This window comes from Cariama cristata, unplaced genomic scaffold (genome assembly GCF_000690535.1).
Source record: "Cariama cristata isolate BGI_N322 unplaced genomic scaffold, ASM69053v1 scaffold16896, whole genome shotgun sequence".
Taxonomy (NCBI): domain Eukaryota; kingdom Metazoa; phylum Chordata; class Aves; order Cariamiformes; family Cariamidae; genus Cariama; species Cariama cristata.
Genome location: NW_009621724.1, coordinates 264 through 21,339, shown reverse-complemented (window position 1 = coordinate 21,339; position 21,076 = coordinate 264). Strand labels below are relative to the sequence as shown.

At 41.8% G+C, this 21,076-nt stretch overlaps 1 protein-coding gene across 1 annotated transcript in view; it reads right to left on the bottom strand.

Annotated features, from left to right (window-relative positions):
• The window catches only part of AMFR (autocrine motility factor receptor, E3 ubiquitin protein ligase), a 33,061-nt gene extending 12,980 nt beyond the window's left edge, over nt 1–20,081 (bottom strand). The window contains exons 1-10 of the mRNA XM_009702088.1: nt 19,993–20,081; nt 17,979–18,143; nt 16,023–16,175; nt 11,573–11,613; nt 10,631–10,763; nt 9,867–10,000; nt 8,111–8,221; nt 4,968–5,158; nt 3,222–3,325; nt 1,055–1,189 (exon numbers count right to left, since the gene is read on the bottom strand). Coding sequence (XP_009700390.1) covers nt 1,055–1,189; nt 3,222–3,325; nt 4,968–5,158; nt 8,111–8,221; nt 9,867–10,000; nt 10,631–10,763; nt 11,573–11,613; nt 16,023–16,175; nt 17,979–18,143; nt 19,993–20,055 — 1,230 coding nt within the window. The 5' untranslated portion in view covers nt 20,056–20,081. The remainder of the gene's footprint in view (nt 1–1,054; nt 1,190–3,221; nt 3,326–4,967; nt 5,159–8,110; nt 8,222–9,866; nt 10,001–10,630; nt 10,764–11,572; nt 11,614–16,022; nt 16,176–17,978; nt 18,144–19,992) is intronic.
• Between the last annotated feature and the right edge of the window lie 995 nt (nt 20,082–21,076).

The window sequence follows — 21,076 nt, the reverse complement described above, 5'->3', positions numbered from 1 at the left end:
AATCCAGCCCCAGAGGCGATAAACATCACAACAGGGAACATCTACAAGAAGTAAGGGGTTACAGGACGCAACTCTCAGAACCAGTGCAACAATGCTGACAGCAAATAAATCACCATTGTGACCAGCAACTATTAAACTAATATAATGAATGCTTATAACAAATTTGTTTTAACATGCTTTGGTCAGATCTGTCGTTATCTCAACCCTTCGAGCCCCACGTTTGGTGCCAAAAAGGACTGTCATGGTTTAACCCCAGCTGGCAGCTCAGCCCCACACAGCCACTTGCTCACTTCTCCCCGGTGGGATGGCGGAGAGAATCGGAAGGGTAAAAGTAAGAAAACTCGTGGGTTGAGATATGAACAGTTTAATAATTGAAATAAAATTAAATAAAATAACAATAAAGTGTAATGAAAAGGAAAATAACAAAAAGAGAGAGAAATAAAACCAAATAAAACCAAAAAAACCCAAGTGATGCAAATGAAAAACTATTGCTCACCACCAACAGACCGATGCCCACCGATTCCCCCTAGTTTACACACTGAGCATGACGCCATACAGTATGGGACATCCCTTGGGCTCACCTGTCCTGGCTGTGTCCCTTCCCAGCTTCTTGTGCCCCTTGCCAGCCTCCTCACTGGCAGGGGCGCCGGGGGACCAGCCTCCTCACTGGCAGGGCAGCAGGAGAAGCTGGAAAGTCCTTGACTTAGCTAAAGCACACCTGAGACCCATCCCAATATATTAAAAGGTCTTTTTCTAAGGGCCACAGCAAGGAACAGATGCGTACACCTCAATTACACCCCACAGTGAGACATTCCAGTTGAGTCAGATGTTGCAACATGGAGATACAACATACACTAGATCACCAAATCTGGCTTGATGCTTCCAACTGCAACATCTTCCTACAGGTAAAATGTGAAGAATAACATTGCCATTAAGCTACACTAGATTCACCAGTGCTTTAACTTACCTCCTTCCCCTCACTCCTTATTAACAGGCTCAGTTTTGTGGAAAGTAAGACAGTCAGTCATGTTAGGTGTATGATCTTCTGACTCACCTGTGTGGGGAAAGGTACCTGGATGCGCCCTTCTAGGATGTTGTCAGTGGTGATCTCTACAGAACGAGTTAGCTGCAGATCCTGTAGAACTAAATGATACGGGACCTGAGGGAACATCTCCTGAATCTGATGGGCCTGGAGAAAAGCAAGGTTCATACAGTCAGTATCAACAGTAAAGGAAAGTTAGCTGGTAAGTATCTTAACAGAAAGAGATTTAAAAAATGAACAGCTCAAAGATGCTGTTTATGACACGATAACCCACATGCAGCAAGAAAAACAAGAGAAAGAAAACCCATGCTGGCACTGACTTACAGGGCAATATTTTGACTCCATTGAAGCCAACAGCAAAGCTGCAACTCCTATGGAGACACCACATGGTCCTGAAAATTCAGGTTCCTGAACAGTGCTTGCAGATGCACAAAGGCTTCAAAAGCTTCCCAACCCTCTTTTTTATGACAGCCTTTTTAATAAAGATCTACACAAAATCACAAATTTCATGACTGAAAGTTAGATCAACACTGGAGGGGGGGGGAAAAAATAAAATCAATCTTTTTTCTTTGTCCCAGATGGGCTCCAAAATGGTACTGGTAAGGACAAGTGGGATAAGTTTTAATAACCTACTCTCTCCAGCCACCCTGCCTACAAATGAGTTTAATAGTGTCTGAAAGCTCAAGTAAATCAAACTGAGTTGTCAGGGAACTGTTATTACTGAATTTCAAGTCACCTAAATAATATCCAAACTAAACAGCTAAAAGTAAGAGGGCAGACAAATAATACGCTTTTAGAGTCCAACAGCTTGACTTCATTAAATATTAAAATCTATATTTTAACTAATGCTGAAAGTTACAGGGGAGGGGCGAAATAAAACAACAACAATAAGAAAAAAAGGATAGAAGGAATTTTGAGAGGAAAGCAGAAACTATGCACCAGCTGACAGGGAGTTCAAAACACAAGCAACTACAGCAAACCTAACTCTCCATTGTACTAACTTGTGACCAAAACAACTGATTTAACATTCGAGCCTCCGGCTTTTCCCTTGAAATACTTCCCTAGGTTTTTATTCAGTAAGACAGAGGAGAATTGCACTTATTTTCTACTAAAAATATGTAACACTTGAATAGTTTGCTAACCTGGGCCTTTCCATTAAAGTAGGCATTTTAATATTAGTTGCTACTGTACTTTTATTAATACACAGTGCTAAGAAATCATTACTCATCCTTAACAAAAGCCCATTTGTGTTGCTGTGTCCAGTAAAAGAAAAATTAAGCTGTCCTTAGATGGAGAGTTCCTGCATATTTAACCAGTAAATCATCTGCCAACACCTTACCTCTCCCTGCCTGCCCTGCCTCAAACTCCCTAAAAATTGTGACCTTATCCTGTTGAGGCTTAAACGGTAGTGAAGGCTATGGGAGAGAGCTCACATTCAGAAAATTTCATCACTTTCATGAGTTACCTCACTGAACATTTATTAACATGCTATATAGCACACAGTAGCTTTAAGAACTCAAAGGAAACAGCACTTGTCAAACTAAATTAATTAAGTGTGTTTCATGAGGCCATATCCTTCTCTTTTTGTACTACAGTAGAGTGTTTATGTACGAAGTCAACAAACCTGGGATTTCATCCTCAAGACTCCTATCATCATCACGAGTCAGCAAGAGTTGACTGTGCTACAGAGAGCCCCACCTCACCCTGATACGACACTCAAACAGCAACAGCCATCTTGGACCTTAGGGCTATTAAAAATAAATACTAAAAAAAAATCCAAAGCTGTAGAATGGGTTTGATCAGTTACCACCTGATCAACAGCTAAACTCTGGTTACAGACTCACACCCTTTGCTACCGCAAGCTGTGAGTGAAGATAAGTACTGAAAAAAAGCTAAAGAAGTTGCACTAAGCAAGCCAAGAAAAAGTCTGTCTACATGGAATTTTTCTCCCTCATATACTTACCTCCAGACCTTTTCTTTTATGTTTGCACATTTGAACCAACAAGTAGTCCTAACTTCACTACAATAAAGCTTCTCTCACTCAAAAAAATAGCTTTCATGTAGCATCCAAACGCTGTTTTGACTTCCTTCCCCCTTCTGTTCTCCATCTACACATATCTCTTTCCCCTCCACAACATAAATAGGAAGGCTGAGGCACAAACTATTAAAGCAGTCTTACCATAGCATTAAGCTGTGAGTTGCTGGCTTGTGCAATACCGAGGATGTTTGTAGTATGCATCACTTCCACTGAAAAACTGGGCAGCCAGCTGGCAATTCGAGAGCCTAAGAATAAGAAATCACCAAGAAAGTCAAACAAGAATATGAGGTTCTCAGCAGGCAAAGTACTTCCACGTGTATTAAATATAAGTCTTCATACTTCCACAAGGTACGTATGGGGAGTTCTGCAATAAAATGCATCCCTCAGGTCTCCCAAACATGGAGATGCCTGGAGGAAGTCAGTAACTGCCAACACTCTCTTCACACAGGGCCAGAAGAAGATGAAGAAAACAACACATCCTTGTTTTCTTGTTTTAATGTTCCCGTTAATGGGAAAATTAAAACAATCGAGAGCCAAATTAAGTTCTGAAATACATTAATAACTCCAGCAGTTCTACTAAAAACAGGCCAACTTCTAAACAGGCTGAATCTGATCCCAAAATGGGTCAGCTATACATGGCTGCCATCACTGGGAAAATATTACTACAAAGGGACACAGAGTTAACCAAAGTGACTGCTGCAATCGGACGCTTAGGCTCAACAGAGTAGGGCACATGGCTGGCCCCCTCCTCCTTCCACGTTTCCATTTAAATAAACAGGGGTTTGCTCTATGCCACTTCTCCTTCCATCTCCACAGTAATTCTGCGGGTCTCCAAGCCACAGGAGAGCACTGGGGAGGACAGCTATCAAAAAAAACAGAGTGGTATTCTAAATATACATGTCCTTTCGAGACCTAACACACCCCAAAAGTGGGAGCCATGCAAGAAGCTATCAGCCAGTCTCAGTGTACCTAGAAACATCTGATCCTTCTCTCCCCATTATTCTCCTGCCACAACCCCCAAAGACTGCAAAACCAGCACAGACAAAGAACGGGTCACTACGTAAGTTTTCACAGTCTCAGCTACATCATGGGAGCTCCCCAAGGACAGAGCCCAAAGTTGAGTATTTGCAGTAGCGAAACCTACTGAGAAACCACGAGACTGACATCAAAAAACCTGGGAACCTGTGGAGGACAAGCACACACCGATACCAAAACTATCAAAAAACCTGGAAGATAAGCAACGGAAGTTGTCTCTTTCAGAACAAGTTTGTCTGCGCACACAGAACACGTCTGCTTTGTGAGTACTTATAACACACCCCTGGAAAAAAAAACAAACAAACATGCAAAAATATTCTGGTTATATGATTCCTCCTAAGAATAAACTTTGCAGACTTCTGCACCTAACCAAGCATTGCAAGTTTCTTGTAAATCGAGTGCCAAATGGACTTTTGACAACCTCACATTAGCTAGGGCATAGGGGAAAGATTAACTTTCAGACTGCTCCACAGAGGTTTTTCTTCCTCTTTGACTGTCACCAATTAACCACCACCTGGTTACAAAGTCACACACATTAACTTCCCATTCTGCTCGGCATCATGGCACGCAATGAATAAATGCCAGTATTAAAGCTGCTAACCACAACAAACCAAGAAAAAGGGAGCGTTTGTACAAAACCTTCCGAGAAATCTCTGTAACTCTGGACCACCTCAGAGACAGGGATCTGAGCTCTTGCAAAAGAACTGTAAGAAACATATACGCGTTTGACAAATGCAAGCAGAAGCACGGTTTGAGTTTCAACCGAAGCAGGGACAGAATGTCCTTCTGCAGAAGGTTGTTCCCTTCGTTTATTTGGGTAACAGCACTGGATGTCAAATCTGCTTAGCTCACCGTCAAAGTGGAAGAAGTGATTGTGCTGGTTCAAGCGTGGTCTGCCTTCTGCTACCGCCACGGGGACCAGGTTCTCATCCAGATTTTCCCTTTGGTGATCCTCCCTCACGTGATGGCTGTCAGTGATATTAAGAGACATTCTGCAGGTGGGGCAAGATGTATCTTGTTCCAGCCAGGATCGCAGGCATGAGCTGACGGGAAAACAGTAATATTACGGTGAGCTTGCAGCGTTTTTTCAAGACATGAGTATCACAAGTACATCAAGCAGCTGTAGCATATTCTGTATGGAACATCAATGCATGGACAGCTCAGAGAGAACTTCTGAGGTACGCTTGATGAGCTCTCAATGACTCTGGCACAGGTTTCTTATTTCTTTCAGCTGAAAATACTCAAGTGCTTACTTTTTATAAACAAGCATGCAGATTTATTACAAACTTAAAACACTCTCCAAGTTTTATCTCAGAACAAGCAAGTTTTGCCTGGAAGGGGAAATAAAGCATTTCTCTTCTCTCACCACACCCAACTGAAAAAAGGACAAAAAAAACTGGACACATTTTCATGGCAGTTCTGCCAGTGTGATGTGGCAATGGCACCTCCAAAGTTTTTCAAATATCTTTTCAAAGATCAATACCCAAATCGGCATCAAACTGAGTACCACTCTGGGAACTCTCTAAACAGATTTACTAATGCTGATGAGTGGTGTGCCATTACAATGCTTACTTAATTCTGAACATCTGCCATCTTGCAGAAAGTGAGAAGTGTTTGAAATGCAGGTTTAAACACTCAGAGCTGTGCCTACTTTTTGATTCAGATTGATATGACCCAATTGCGGTATTTGTGGGCAAGTTAAACCTATTTTCAGTACAGAAGAACTGAATTTCACATAACTGAGCACATCTCCATATTATAACACATACTTCACCCTTGCAGGGTGGGTTTTTTCGTAGCAGAAGCTCTCAAAACACTTTAGAAAGGTAGAGACACACAAAAAGTCAAACAAACCTGCTTCCCAAATTGTGTATTTGCAAACAGAGTAAAGGCATGGATCACAGGTTTGGGCTGGCAGAGCAAAGAAAAAGTCCTAATTGTGGGACTATAGGAAAGTGACGGATACTAGCACTCTGCACAATTTCTGAAGCTGTAGCGTATAGGCATATTGCCAAAGTGTTTTCCATCATATTTAAACTGAGGGATACACAGTGTTCAGAAATTACAGTGACGGGTTTCCCAGAAACAACGAAAACACTACAGTAAAAATCTACCATCTTTCACCACCTCGGTCATGACCCCAGCCAGCACATTAGCACTGCTGATGCTGTCCAACTTCACCTCCATTACTACAGCAAAACCGCCCCGCGTGCAGCGAACTCAAACCTCTGCTAAAGTTGTACTTGAAAGGTCACTTGTGAACCACACGGAGTGACACAAAGCTACCACCATGCTGCTGCTCCTCAACGGCTCAACCACCGAGATGCTGGAACGAACACAAACTCCTGTCAGCCCGCATCAGCACCAAGCCCTAAAGGCTTGCAGTAAGCCAGCCGCGGTTAGAGCCATTTGGTACCGTACAGGCAGAAGGGTTTGGTCACCTACAGCACCTCAGGAGAAGGATGACTAACAACACGCCACCATTGACAACATTTCAGAGCAACAACTCTTTAGAAATCGACTGCTTCCTAAAAAATAGTTTCAACAGGCACCTACTCCCCTTAAAGTTCCTTAATATTTAGGCACAGAGTTGATCTCAGCAAGGGGAGTCTTCCCTGCCACCTTCTCTTCTACTCCAAATAAACGGTTATGAAAAAAAATCCCATGTAATTGAGAATGGATGCAATGTTTAGCCTGTTGGTAAAATCACCAGGCTTTTACGAGGAGGGAAACCATTCTTACGTTGTAGATAGGGTTATTAATTACATCTGGTTTTATATGCAAGTGTAAGTCATCCACTCTAACACGGTCCTTCCCTAAATGCACCAAGGAGGTAAGTGTAACTTAGCTTCAGAGAAAAATACAAAAGGATCCTTTTAGATACAGAGAAAACAACTTTCTGAAGAGAAGACCCTGGGCTTCTCAAGTGCTCAGTAGGTGATTAAATATTCATATGATTCAGTAGCACTGGAAGAGGAGTTTCTGCTACAGAGACACATTATCTCATTAGAGACTTCTTGGAACACAGATAAATATTTATGGCAAGGTTTATTATAAATGACAACAAATTAGCACACAGATTACAACCTCTGGTTTGACAGTTACCAGAAAAGTACAAAGCTATTTGCAGGAAGTAACTTGCTCATATGACACCACAGGAACAATTTAACTGACCATGCCTGTTAATCACATGGCACTTCAAAAATTCCCAATTCAGTCTCCATATCTCCTTTCATCTTTAAGCACAAACAAGACAATGTAAGCACTGCTATAAAAGATCCAAGAAAAGTCATACCTAGCTCAGCACACAAGTCTCCACAAGCACCTGCTAATATTCACTACTGAGTGAGTGTAAGAAACAATATAGAGAGAGATCCTTTGGTCAAGAGCCTCCCAGTTCCAACTATCAGCTGCTTAGGGCCCTCTTCAGCTAATTTGGTTAACCTCTTCTACAGCCCTGATGGACCCAACCCCCCATGAAGTCATATCATCAGACCTGGCCTCCACAACTGTCCTGGGGGACTCATGACCATGCAAGGATGCATTATATAAAAATATTCCCCTTTTTCTCTTTAAGGCTGATATCTGAAAAGTACTAAGGATTTAACTCCAATTTTTCTTCCTCACCTGAAAAATCAACACACCCTCATGGAAGAGGTGATGCATAGGATAAAGTAAGGGGGGAAAGAATGTGCTCTACCAAGCAGTTACACAGCAAGGCACGGTACGGACGCGCAATTGAGATACCACTGTCTACTCATTAGTTGACAAGATGCATATGCTTAGTTTGGGGGAAAAAAGAACGCACCAGGTGAAACAACTCAAACATGAAAAGGAGTGAAGTGAACATGACTTGTGCTTTGTTATTAGAAGCAGACCAAGATCACCCAGGCAGTAAGCATTCACAGCTTGGCTCACAGTTCGCTCCTTGTCATCCTGCTGTAACTTTCAGACATGCCTGTACATCCCTTCCCTCTCCAGCCCCAGAAACGTACTTGTGGAAGAGATGGCCGCAAGGGAGTTTACGTGCGGATTGCATGGAGTCCCAGCAAATGGCACAGTCATCATTATTAACTGCTAGCTCCTCTGGTGTTGCAACTGCAAACCTACAAAGAACAAAAAGGAAGAGACAGAAGCAATGACTAAACCAGCTCAGCGTGGCCTCCCATCTAGACAATCCCACACTGAGAAAATCTTATCCTCCACGTTAACTTTTCCTTGGCAGAGGTGTGCCAGCAGGTTTGCTCTTTTTTCCCCGTAACTCAGACTCACACTGCAAAGGAAGACACACACATCCCTCCCACACCTTCTTACAGGCACGTTTTTTTGCACACATGTCCTAAGTGCAAAAAGCTCTGACTTAGTATCTTCCGAGAAGCATGATCACTAGGTTGAGAACCTCAAGTTGTAATCTGTATAAATCTATGTCATTTGTTGCTTATGTCATTTTTCTAAATGTGTTCTAATAGCTGTATCCATTAAGATGTATTCTTGGGATCATAAGCATTTATGATCTGGCTAATTTTGGCCTCAGATTTTGCAAACCCCTATTTGTCTTCAATTTTTTTTTTTTCTTTTTTAAACTACAGTGCCACACAAGCAGCTACGACATAGTACCCAAACACAGACAATATAGAGATGAGTGGTATAACAACATTTCACAGTACTGCTGGTGTGGAATATACCTGAAGAACAACTACACAAAGGCAGGGAGCTCACTGCCATTGGCAGCTTCAGGAGGAAGCTAGAAGGTGGTTCTTCCACAACAATCAGAATGACAAAACCACATCAAGTCGCTCAGATAAGAAGGCTGAGACACTTGCAACTCAAACAGCTTTGTGAGCTGCTTAAAAAAGTTTAGCGGCTGCATCCTACTGAAAAGAAACAACGCAACTTTATTATGCAGCTCTTAACCTGGTATTACAGCCACTGAATGACTTTTCACAAAGAAAACCTTGGGAATTTCTAGAGAAGTCAGTCTTCACCACCTGGACTACAGTGGCAGGCATCAGCGCTAGTCAAATCCACTGAAGTCCACAATAAAAACGGTATAGCAAGGTACAGAAAGAGTAAAACACCCTGTTGCTCTTAAAATTATTAAGGACATAACCCAGTTATGAAAATGCTGGATGAGAGATGCAGTAGTATCTGGCACAATACTAGGTTTTAGCAGGCCTCTCCGTTTCTCTATATTGCACCAGTACAGGGGGATGGACTAAAGTAATCCCAAGGTGCTCTCAGCTCCACTACCACTACAGAGTCTGTTTGGGGTTGGCTTCAGGTTTAATAATACATACTTCAAGCTGAGCAGGTTTTAATTAATATTTTTATTTCATTTCAGGCAGTAACTGAATAGTATGGCCTAAGAAAATTAAGAGCACTTATTTCTATCACAGCCAAAGCCAATATCTGACAACTGAAATGGGCAGAGCCCTGCAGAGCTTATGTCACCCCACCAGAATACTGGACAGGGGAGCTCACTTGTTGCCAGTAATATGCTACTGGTAATACTGCTATTATGAAAGTCAATCCTACACATCTGTTAAAACCAGAAGGGGTGTCCCCAGTAACAAATAAAATGGGTAAAAACATACTCTAAGTGTTAAGACTTAAGAGCCAGATTTGCAAGATTGCATCTCTCCAGCTTACACCATGCCATCATCTATCAAAGGAACATAAAAGAATCCCAACTTCTTCATCAGGATCCTCTCCAAGATCCATATCAAGATCCCAAGCAAATAAGAGGCTCACCTAGCTTCCATGTTTCCAACCACACGCAGGTAGTTCTTGTGCCGCCGAATTCTTCGCTGAACCTCGTGAAACAGGTAGCGCAGCTGCATAAAAATCACCAGGCTCGCCATTGACAACCAGATGTTGCCAAACAGCTTTGGGGAAAAAAACAGAACGGTGATTAGAAACAAACACCATGGGAAACAAGAGGCCACCACAAGGAACTGCATCAGGTCTCAAGAGAAAAAGAAATCGAGAAGCCAGCACCAAAGAATTTTTCTTTTGTTGAGACCAGACTCACCACACATCTTCAAAGGTATTCACTCATTACATATTATATATGATTCAATATATATAAATACATAATGAATGTATATTCACTCAATATATATAACATACATATTCACTCATTAAATCTTCAGATACAACTTAAGCAGCACAGCACTTACACCAAGGATAAACTGTATTCACACCCCTGCTGTCACTGAAAATAATTCAGTCTCATATTACTCAGTAACAGAGCTAATTAAACACTTATTAAACAGATAATTACACAGGAGTTAATACTCCACAACAAAGTTCTTTGTGAGGACTCCAATTACACAGGAGGAAAGAATGCCCGAACCCCCTACACTACATTTTCATCTTTATTTAAATAAAACTTCTCTGCAATATTTGGTTCCTAAAAAAAAACAAAGGAAAAAAAATATATAAAATACGTATACCCAGTACCCTTTATTTTAAAGCCAGTCTATTTGCCCAACATTATGTCCAGTATTTCATACCAGCATATGAATATGATGCATCAAGTCCAGTGAAAGCAAGGTTAGCTCCATGACAAAATCTGTGTAGTAGACATAAGTGCCTTTGCCCTCCCATGTTCCTTCGTGGTTGAGATCCCAGAGATGAATTACGTATCTGCAAGAGCAGGGAAATTAACATTACTCTGTCTTTTTTGTTAAATAGCATCCCTAGCATGCAAACTATCTTATCCAGTTTTCAGACAACTTCTGGACGTGGATTCTTAGTCCTTCCTAAGTCCACTGCCCACACTCTGTGCTTTCCAGGGGACTTTTTTTTTTTTTTTTAATGTTTCTGGTTTCAAACAGCAACATTTTAAAAAGGCAAAAAGCAATCAACACTTAGCTCACACTGGCATTACAGATATCACCAGCTGACAGCGAAGACGCAGCATTTGTTAAGAACTCCTGCCATGTACCGAAAGCCAATCTTGGGATTATAGTAACTACAGCTCCACATTTTTCAGCACATGAGGTGTTTCTCAGGTTAGGCAATACAGCTTGGTGGCAGACCTGAAATGCCAAGAGTGACCTGGACAAAGAGGTTCTGTGCTAGACATCATGTCTTACATACGCATACACATGTGCATTACAGACACACAGGCATGCTACTTTCTTAAAGCATAAATTCTAGAGATTAAGATCTTAAAAGAAACACAGCAGGATGACATTAAGTCGCACATATCAACCCTCACACAGCAGCACCAATTCATGTTAATCCATGCCTCAAGCTATTGGCACCCACTAAAGTTACCTATGCATTGCAGAATCCACGCTTAAAAATAGCACAGGCTAAAGTTAACCACCTTTGCCCATCTCCAAACACGCATTTGCAATTCAACAAGGTAATTACCCACACCTCCTAAGTCAACATGCTACGCACAGTACCTTCTTGAACAACCATCCTGCAAAACGTAAGCTACTCACCGTAAAATCACATGAGCAGTTCTGACTGTCACAAGCAGAGACTGTAGAAGAGGGAGGAGAGAAAAAAAAACCACCATTAAACAGATAATTACACAAGAGTTAATACTCCATAACAAAGTTATTTGTGAGGACTTCAATTACACAGGAGGAAAGAATGCCCGAACCCCCTGTTGTGTGTTAACAACATTCTGGCAGGGACAGTGGTCCAGAGGCAGGAGCTAAAGGGCTAAAACACAAAATGCATTTATTGCAGCTTAACAAGTTCTTATGAGCCAACGGTCACTATAGGTGACTGTGTGCACAATATACCTGCAACAAACATGAAGCTTATAAATAAATACGGAAGAAACTGTTCTCAAACATACAATGCTCTTGGAGCAGGCATTAGCATCACTGCTGTTACGTCTCACTCTTTTCCCCACTACACAGGACATATGATATTTTTCAATCTTTATCACTCAGTGTCGAGACCCCAGTCCCACGAAGCACCTCTCCTCATCCCACTGCTCAAGAAAAATCCGAAGAACCAAATAGTAGCAGGAATTTCAGAAAGAACCACGGAAGCACTTTCAAATAATTTCCCTCCCTTTGCTGAGATGGGAAAGCTGCAAAAGTAACTTCTCTCTTTAATCATACTTACCTCTCTAGGCTAAGTTCAGAGAAAAAACCTGAGTATATCAGAAAGCGTAAGTAGATCAGAAGTGTAAAGACGAGTCACCAGAAAGAACTGTTTCCAGAAAACCTAACCACATTTCTGTGGGCTCTTATCACCTAAGAAACCTGGCCCCATCACCTCTCTCTAACCTGTCAGGCCCACAGAGCCCCGTCCCTTCCTTGCATCCTCCCAGTGAAAGAAAATGGGACAGGACGACCCCCTCTTTCAGAGCCTGCCCACCCGACCCTGGCGTTAGCAGGAGCCAACTGACAGCCATATGCAGAGGACTTATAAAGAGCAACCGAAACCATTTCTGTAAAACGGGTCTGAGGGCATGCCTTCAGCATAAGTATTAAAAACCATCAAAACCACTAACTTCCCAATACAGCAATAAAAGACTTGGTTTGACTCATTTTTTCCATCTGTAAAAAGCATTCTTAAAATGCTTCTATGTACACTTAACACTTAGTAACATCCAACATATCTGCTAACTGTTTACTAGTTGGCTTTAAAGTAAGTGTTCCTGTGACTATTTAAACACCACGGCAATCTTTTATCCACGTAAGCGCTTCAGGATGAGACGCACACATCATTCAAATAACACAAGAAAAAGTCAAGAAGGTAACAGCAATTCACCTAGCACGGTGTGCTGTTCTCATCACAAAGAGCCTTCATTAAAAAGTTAAATTAGCAGGCTAGCTGCTCCTGAGAGGCATGTTGTGAGACCCTCTTCTCTCTCCTGTTACCCTGCATGTGGGTACCAGAAAGAGACTACACCTTGCTCGCACGAGGTTTTTGGCTACGGAGAAACTCTGGGCAGACCACAGAAGAAAAGGAAATACATCCAAATTCTAACCATTCAAGTGATGAAACAGAATGATTACCTGAGCTGCTGGATGGATATGCCATTGAGCACAAATTTGTGTCAAAACCAGTACATGTGGCATAAAGTCTCTGATAAGGAAGACATCTGTCAGGTAGAAATCTGAAGAGTCTTCACAACTTTTAAGAAGTTAATGTTGCCAAGACGCGATTTATACTGGTTATTGCTGAGGCAGCAAAAGCATCAAAATTAAAAGAACGATCAAGCGCAGATTTGGTCAAGGCACCGGTTTCTGGTTCCTCCACCATTTCTAGAAATACATTTCAGCGTTCCGACATGAGAAATACTTTGCAGAAAGTACAGTATTGCTTCACAAGTTACACAACTCGGTAATCTGAGGTTCTAAATGTCCAGCGGGCCATTTTCAGTACCTACACCTCAAGGGCTCTTGCTCTGCTCGAAGAGAACTGCTTATCCCCCGTGGATTCTGTGATACTGGCAGATACTCGTCACGTAGATTAGCACACGACAGGAAGGTACTCAAACCCTAAGATAATGGATGCGCCAGGAGAAGTTATACAGGAAAATGTATCGTTATCTGTGAGGTACAATTCTAAGATTTGAATATCACTATCATTATGTGGCCTTAACTGAGGCGTATGAGACAGGATCAGAGGATGGCTGCAATAGGAATGGAGTAATTCTTTCTTACAATAAAAAAAGGTGCAAAGATAGACAGACTGGACACTACTTGCTATACTATAATTCTTGAACACCATATATTAAGGCAAAGAAGCTTAATGTTTACTGAAAAACACAGACTGTCCTTATTCAACCTTCTCCGGGCATTTGCATATTACACATCCATCCTTCCAGGAAAGAAAATGCTGACAAACAACAAAGAACAAGGGGAAGCCTAACTAAGACCTGAGAAAAACATCTGTATTGCTTTATTGAAAACCCTGAGGCATCAAGTTAAATCAATGTTTGCAGAGTCAGGAGAAAGACGAATAGCTTAATGTAAATTAATGTAATTAAATACACACTAATGGAATACACTTGGCCAGGTCCCTCTCGAACAGCATTACAGAAGCCACCACTAGGAAAATGTTTTAATTTGCAAGATTTAACGCTTTTTGCTGAGAGCTTGAGGACTGCCACGAGGTGTCACTGCCAGTGCCTGTACAGGAAAAAATCTAAATGTTTTATTACACTTGCGCGAGTGCTGGGTATTAAAATCAAGGAAACTACTCATGTCGCCCAATCCATATAGGACACATTTAAAATGTTCATGAAAGGGTAAGAAATTAGATAATCCAATGTGAGGAAAGATTAAACAGAGTGGAAGTCTTTTTGCTTGGCAGGAAAGTCAGAAGGGGAACAGGAAAAAGGTCTATAAAATCACAGATGGCATGAAGAAGAGCAAACAGGGAATGATTCTTTGCAGTTTTTCACCATAAATGTATTAGATGATAGCCAGGAACATTACCGGGCAAAAGATTCGGAACAACTAAAAGAGGGTTTTTGTGTACACAAAGCCGAGTTAAATGTGGAATTCGTTGCCTTTGGATATTGTGGAGGTCAAAGTATCAATGAGTTCAATAAAGGATCAGACAACGTTCCAGAGTCCATCTGAAGCTATCAAACCCAACAGGCTTGTTGCGCAAGGCTCAGCTCAGGAACGTCCTCAAACGCCAGCTGCTGCAAGCAAGGGTAGGAGACCCTTTCCTATACATTCCCCACCGACCTCCTCTGCTGTCCACCAGCAGCACAGCAGCCTGCCCAGATCCACAGCTTGGCTGAGGACCACACACTTACGCTGACTGAGCCACTCCCTTCTTCATAAGCAGACAGAACAGCTCCCACTGTAACGAATAGTTGGGCCCCATCCTGCAACCTAAAACACATACAGCCACCACAGGGCGCAGCGCTAACGAAGCAACGCTTCGGCACTGTAACACTCCCTGATAAAACTACCCCATGCCGGCAGAAGGCTGATACACCCTTGTGCCAAGCCAAGGTAAGAGGTACAACATCAGTGAGACCTCACCTATTAGAGACGCTGGCAAATCTTCAATACCCTTCCACTGTGTAATTACAAACCTGGCCTCGCATATTCTCGCATTTCAGGAAAAGTAAACTGACATATTAAATAACTGAACTGTGGCGTGACCAGCATCATATTCTCCTACCAGCAGCTGACTGTTTTCTTTCCTCCTCACTATCCCCAAGTACGAATTCAAGATAGGAGAAGAAAAATAAACTGTACATGCTACTTATTATCTGAACTCAGGACGCACTAACACAACTTACTTGCAATTACACCGGTTACCCCCGCTTTGTTTAAGATTATCACTTCCTCAGGCAGAGCACAACCACCCACCGTAACATCAAAACCACACTGATGTTCACTCCAAACACACTGATGTTTACTCCACACTGCAAAGGGTTCAGGAGCACACAAACACCCATTGCTCATCTCAGCTGAGACACAACTCTTAACACAAACAAGCAAATCCCTTGAGTATGCCTTAAGGAAAGGATGTCAGTCTCATTCCTTTGGGGGAGAAATAAAACAGAAAATATAACCCCAAAGAGAAAGGCTGAGGTAGACATTACACTTTCACATAGAGCCTCTCCCTCTCTCTAGCAGCCATTTCGACTAACCCTTCTTGCAATGCTCAGGACGCACAATCATTATTTTTTCATAGGCTGCCATTTGATTTCAGCATCATCTTACGGATTTATCCTCTCATTCTCTTCTTCAGACAAATTTTTTTTCAGGCTTAAACTCTAAAGAGAGAAAGCACGCAGATCTGGTAGCTACTCTAAAACGGGCGAGGGCTTGTTTGCGTCTTTGGAGTTTCTTCCTTGCGGGAAACTAAAAGAAAACCCACCGCATGCCAAGATACCCCCCACGCGAGGGGTGAAAAGCAAAGCAGAAACCACAACACGTATGAAGGAAGTCTCACCTCCGCTGCCATGAAAGCCAACGTGTGCATGCCATGGGTGTAGCCGATAACACCACAGACAACCGCTAATCCACAGCAGGAGAGGAGCATGGCTATGAGCAGGGTCAGGACTCTGATGTGGCTGCTCATGGGTGTGGTAGGAGAAAAGGAAAGCTGCAACACAAATACATAAATACATAACAGGTTTAAAGGAGTACTTCATCCACCCTGCTTTCCATAGTCACCTCACCAAACAAGTCCTCATTCAGGAAAATCTTTTGCTTTCTAGAATAAAACCAGTTTCATGACCTCAACCATGCAATGTAGTAATAAATGACGCAGAATAATGCTAAAACCGCACACCATCCCAGTCTCATTTGTCTCACTGTCATTGACATTCATCAGGCTTTTAAAGTCAGAAGGGATCATTACAATTATTTGATCTAATGTTTAGATCACCTGTGCAAGAAAGCCACGGACACTTTCTCACACAGTAGTTTCTGCATCAAATTCACAGCATCTGCTTAGGATGAACACGCATCTTAGAAATACATCTAACCTTAATATACAGTCCTTGAGCAATGAGGATAATTGTTCTGCCAATTTTTCACCTTACAGATGATGTGAATATGTCCAGCTTTATCTTCCAGCCTCTAGTTCTTCCAATTTCATTTTCTTCTGGAAGAAAGAGACATCTCCCCAAAAAATTTAACTTGCAGCTAGAGACTGCTGGACAGAGTCTACTGAAAACAGTTCTCATTCAGCAGCACGCACAGCGTATTCATTCTCTAAACTACCTCGACGGCAGGCTACACCTAGGCTGTCTAAATCAAAGATGACCAAAGAGGCAAAGGATTTAGGTGGTCCATCCCCTTATTTTCATGGCAGGAAGAGAAAGAACAGGACAAGGAAAAAAAGGAGATGCCCAAAGCTTCACTCTGATCTGATCGATGAAGTTGACTCCCATGTTTTGTTTTTAAATTGGTTCTTTCTTCCTTGTTTATATCTGGTTCAGTTCCACATCCCCCTGAGTTTGCAAGGCAGATCACACAAGTACCATTTGTCCAAGTAGAGAATTACGATACATGCTTTGAATGCAGAAGGAATACAATAAGGATTTCTTCCCACATGAGCTTTGTTCTCTCACAGCTTTCTGACCAACACTAAAAATACCAGATGACTGCCTTGTTCGCTTCTGTCTCAATTTTCCTAACCCCAACCAATCTAGGTTCAAGCTTAGCGCTTAGCTACTTGTGAATTAACAGGCCTTACCAGATATTAATACAAAAAAAAATGGTAAAGCACAGAGCTACCAAAAGGAAATTCATGGATTCGGTTTAGTTCAAACTTTTATTTCAGGACAGAGGAGCTGAGGAAAGTGCATGTCCATTATAAACATTTAAAGGGTAAGATTTACTGTTCAAATTCCAGTTCCTTCTTCCTTGCCTGGCCTTCGATTTCTGCATCTCTGCTGAATTTATTCTTTGTACTAACAGAAACTGGGATGCAGCTTATGGAGAAAGTTGCACTGTGTATCGTAAAGACATCGGCAGTCAACATTTGGTAGATGTAAATGAGCTCAAAACCTGAGCACAGAATCCGCAGAAACAGGCTTCATGGACCAATCCTAAAGGGCACCAATCTAAGGGATGTTCTGTTGTCAAGATTTTTTCACCAAGGAGAGCTATGAAGACATCTCATGGAGTTATGCAACAGTAATTACAGGGCACATATAAGGAGCAATTTGTCAAAGAAAATAAGGATCTTCAGCTCCATTTGTCTCATGGGAAAACTGAAGGAGTAAGATTGACATTGCACTTTAAAGCAAGTATTTGAAGCTACTGGGAGGTGCACGTGTTCAGCACTGCAGGGTGGGGAAAAGGTCTAAATGACCTGTTTGTAACCTGTCAAGAGCCAGTGCCCGAACCAGAAACAGAATCTGCATGTCCTGAAAGACAGCTCTTAATCAAAACTTACATATTCAAAGCGATCCTTGCAGAGCTGAACCATAAGATGAAGAAACACAAGCCCAGAGAACCAGAGGCACCACATCACCACTTCTTCCACTGTCTGAACATTCAGCACACCAAAAATGAAGATGAACTTGTAGAAAATGAAATTCCAGAATTTATCTTTGAGATGCTGTGGAGGAAGACATTTGGTTACTGTAGTGACAGCACTGACAATCCACATGCATGGGAGAGGAGGAGGGAAAAGGAGAAATTAAAAAAAAGATGGAAGTAGAAACGCAACAATACATTAGAAAAAGCCTGCTGCATACACATCTTGAATCACCTTTACTGAACTAAAAACATATTAGAAATATTAGCGGTCCTTAGTATCTATCTAGTCTTTTGTACCACTGCAGCATTAACTGCACAGCATAGCACACAAGGTACTTTCCTGCCCTACTTCTAAAACAGTGCTTAGCACAAACCAAGTTTGATCTCAGTTTGATTCTCTACCTCCAAGCAACACAGCTACTGGGCCGCATACATAAAGTCCTCTTTGCTAGAAGAACTGCCACGGTTAGTTATACAAGATGCCCAAATAGCCTAGCACCTTGCTTCCAAAAACCTGTCAAAAAGTACAGAGGATTAGGAAAAGATGACAAAGTCTGTTCTTAAAAAGCACAATGCCTACAGTGGAGAATGAGATGGATGAGCAATGGAAAACAAATTATTCCCACACACATGCAGTATGAAAGAAACAATACGATGGTCTCAAGCAGCAGATACCAAGCCAGCTTGTTGGGGATAAAAAAAATTTACGGAACAAAATGTTTTGTTAAAGAACACGATGAAATCACCAGGAGTTTAGTTAAGACAGGCCCAGAATTCCTTCACGATGCTGCCATTTTTGGCTCGCTAATATTAATAACGAGCTTTCCATCACATGAGAACTGAAGCATACTCCCTCTGTCCAAACACAAATGGAGCCACACGGTTACTGCTTTTCACTTCAGTTTTTAAGAGGGTAGAGAACATCCTGGAAATTATCACTGGTTAAAATTCCACATCCCTATAGTCAACATGGATGGGAAAGAAAATCTAGCCCAATGCAGTTTGGTAGCGCCTTGTCTTTAATACACTTCACTCAGGGGCTCTATGGGACGTGAATCACAAATACAACAGGCTTGGAGAGATCCGTGGTTATTAATGACGCTTTATGTGCCTCAGTTCTTCATGTCAAAAATCATCATGGCCTGATTTCTCCTAAAGAACTGCATTTACACTTTTTTTTTTAAATACATGAACACACTTCAAACCACCGCTACCGCATTTACACAGATCAACACAAGCATTTGCCTTTCTTTTTTTTAAAAAATATACAGATACTATTCAAGCTACTGCTGCTGCTTTTATTTTCTGCAGGATCCTGTTTTTAAAAAGCCTGGGCTTTAATGGTTGCCTTGCTGAATTTTTAAAAACTTTCTCACCTAGCCCAAGAGCGGGACTAAACATCCTTTCTCTGGGCATATACCTGCCTACTCCCTCGTAAACTTGAGGGTACATAAACCATCCACTCAGCGCATGAGGACGGAGAGCCCTTCTCCAGTAGTCAAGGCACAACACAACGTACAAGAGGGAACTCAGGCTGCCAGTGCTGATAACCAACTACGAAACACAACGGAGAAACGCTGCCAAGTGCAAACTGGATAGAGAAGAACACACGTTATCAGTATTCTGAAATGAGGTGCACTGGTAAGAAACCTGACAAAGTTCATTAAGGAAGCAGGATTTTCAAGTTGACCGTGGGCTTATAAAATACAATAGGAACAGCGAAAAAGAAAAGTTCCCTTCAGAAATAAACTGGAAGCCGGTGGCTGTGGATATAGTAGGTAACCAAATGGTAAGATTTAAGTTTATGTTGTTCTAGAATTTACTTTTCTGGTGTACTTTCAGCAATTCCATATAGAAAACCACACCAGACGTACACCAAGAAATTAGGCAACACGACAGTATCCAAGGCAAACGCATCGCTGACTTACCTGCCTCTCGCTGACACGAAGAGGACCGAACACCATACACTGGATCAGCTTAGCAACCAACATCAGAAAACAGCAGGCCGTGTTCACTAGTACCTGGAAAGAAATAAAGCAGTCAGCAACAAATACTTTTGCTCTATTTAGGAGGAGAGAGAGAGCAAGAGAGAGGAGGAACGAACGAGTCTAACAAAACCTACCATTGTTCACTGAACAGTATGAGTTGCCCTCTTTTTTTTTTTTTTGGTGAAATTTAAGCCTGGCCTCTTCCAAGACGCACACAGTGGCTGCTATGTCACTTAAGTGGGTTTTTTTTTTCTAGAAATACTAACGTAGTCAGTTTGAGACACCAGTACAGCCAACAAACTAACCTACCTCTTCACAACAAATTCTTTCATATAGATTAGTGAATTTTAGCACCAAGGAACACAGGGAGGAAACTTACAGATCACCGAGACATTAATTTTGTTTAACATACAGTAAATCAGAAAACTCCAGTTTGAATCTGTCGTTACAGGAACAAGATTCAGAGCTTGCCTCGCACATACAGGATAGCACACACCCCTTCTGTAACAACACTGCTTAAATACTTCCTCGGAAACTGCTTTAAAGTAAAGCAGCAAGGAGTAGAATCCACAGGCCTGGAAAAACTGCTTCTCACGTTTGACAAAGACGCTTGTAATTAACTTTTGACCTACGCAGAACACTAAAAGGGGGGGTGAGGGTGATGAAGCAGCCTCACTCTGTCATTTCTAAAGGACATACAACAAACTTTTCCAGGGCTCTTAATTTAAGGTCCTGAGACCAAGTTTCAACAGGCTGAATGTGTTCAGCATATTAAAAAAACGAGCACCTCAATCAAGCAAGCACGTTGTAAAGCAGATGTCCAACTAATACCACCTTTGACTGACAGCCTTATGGAAAGTTCAGCAGCAACAGCTCAGCTAGGTTTCCGAGATCCCTTTGTTGACCCTTTACTGCACTCCAGAAATTAGCGAGCCAAGATTCATATACCATTGCCAGGTTTGGGTTTAGAGAGCGACAGAAAATTCTTTTCAATTTTTTTCTTAAACGCTGAGAATGCTTCCTC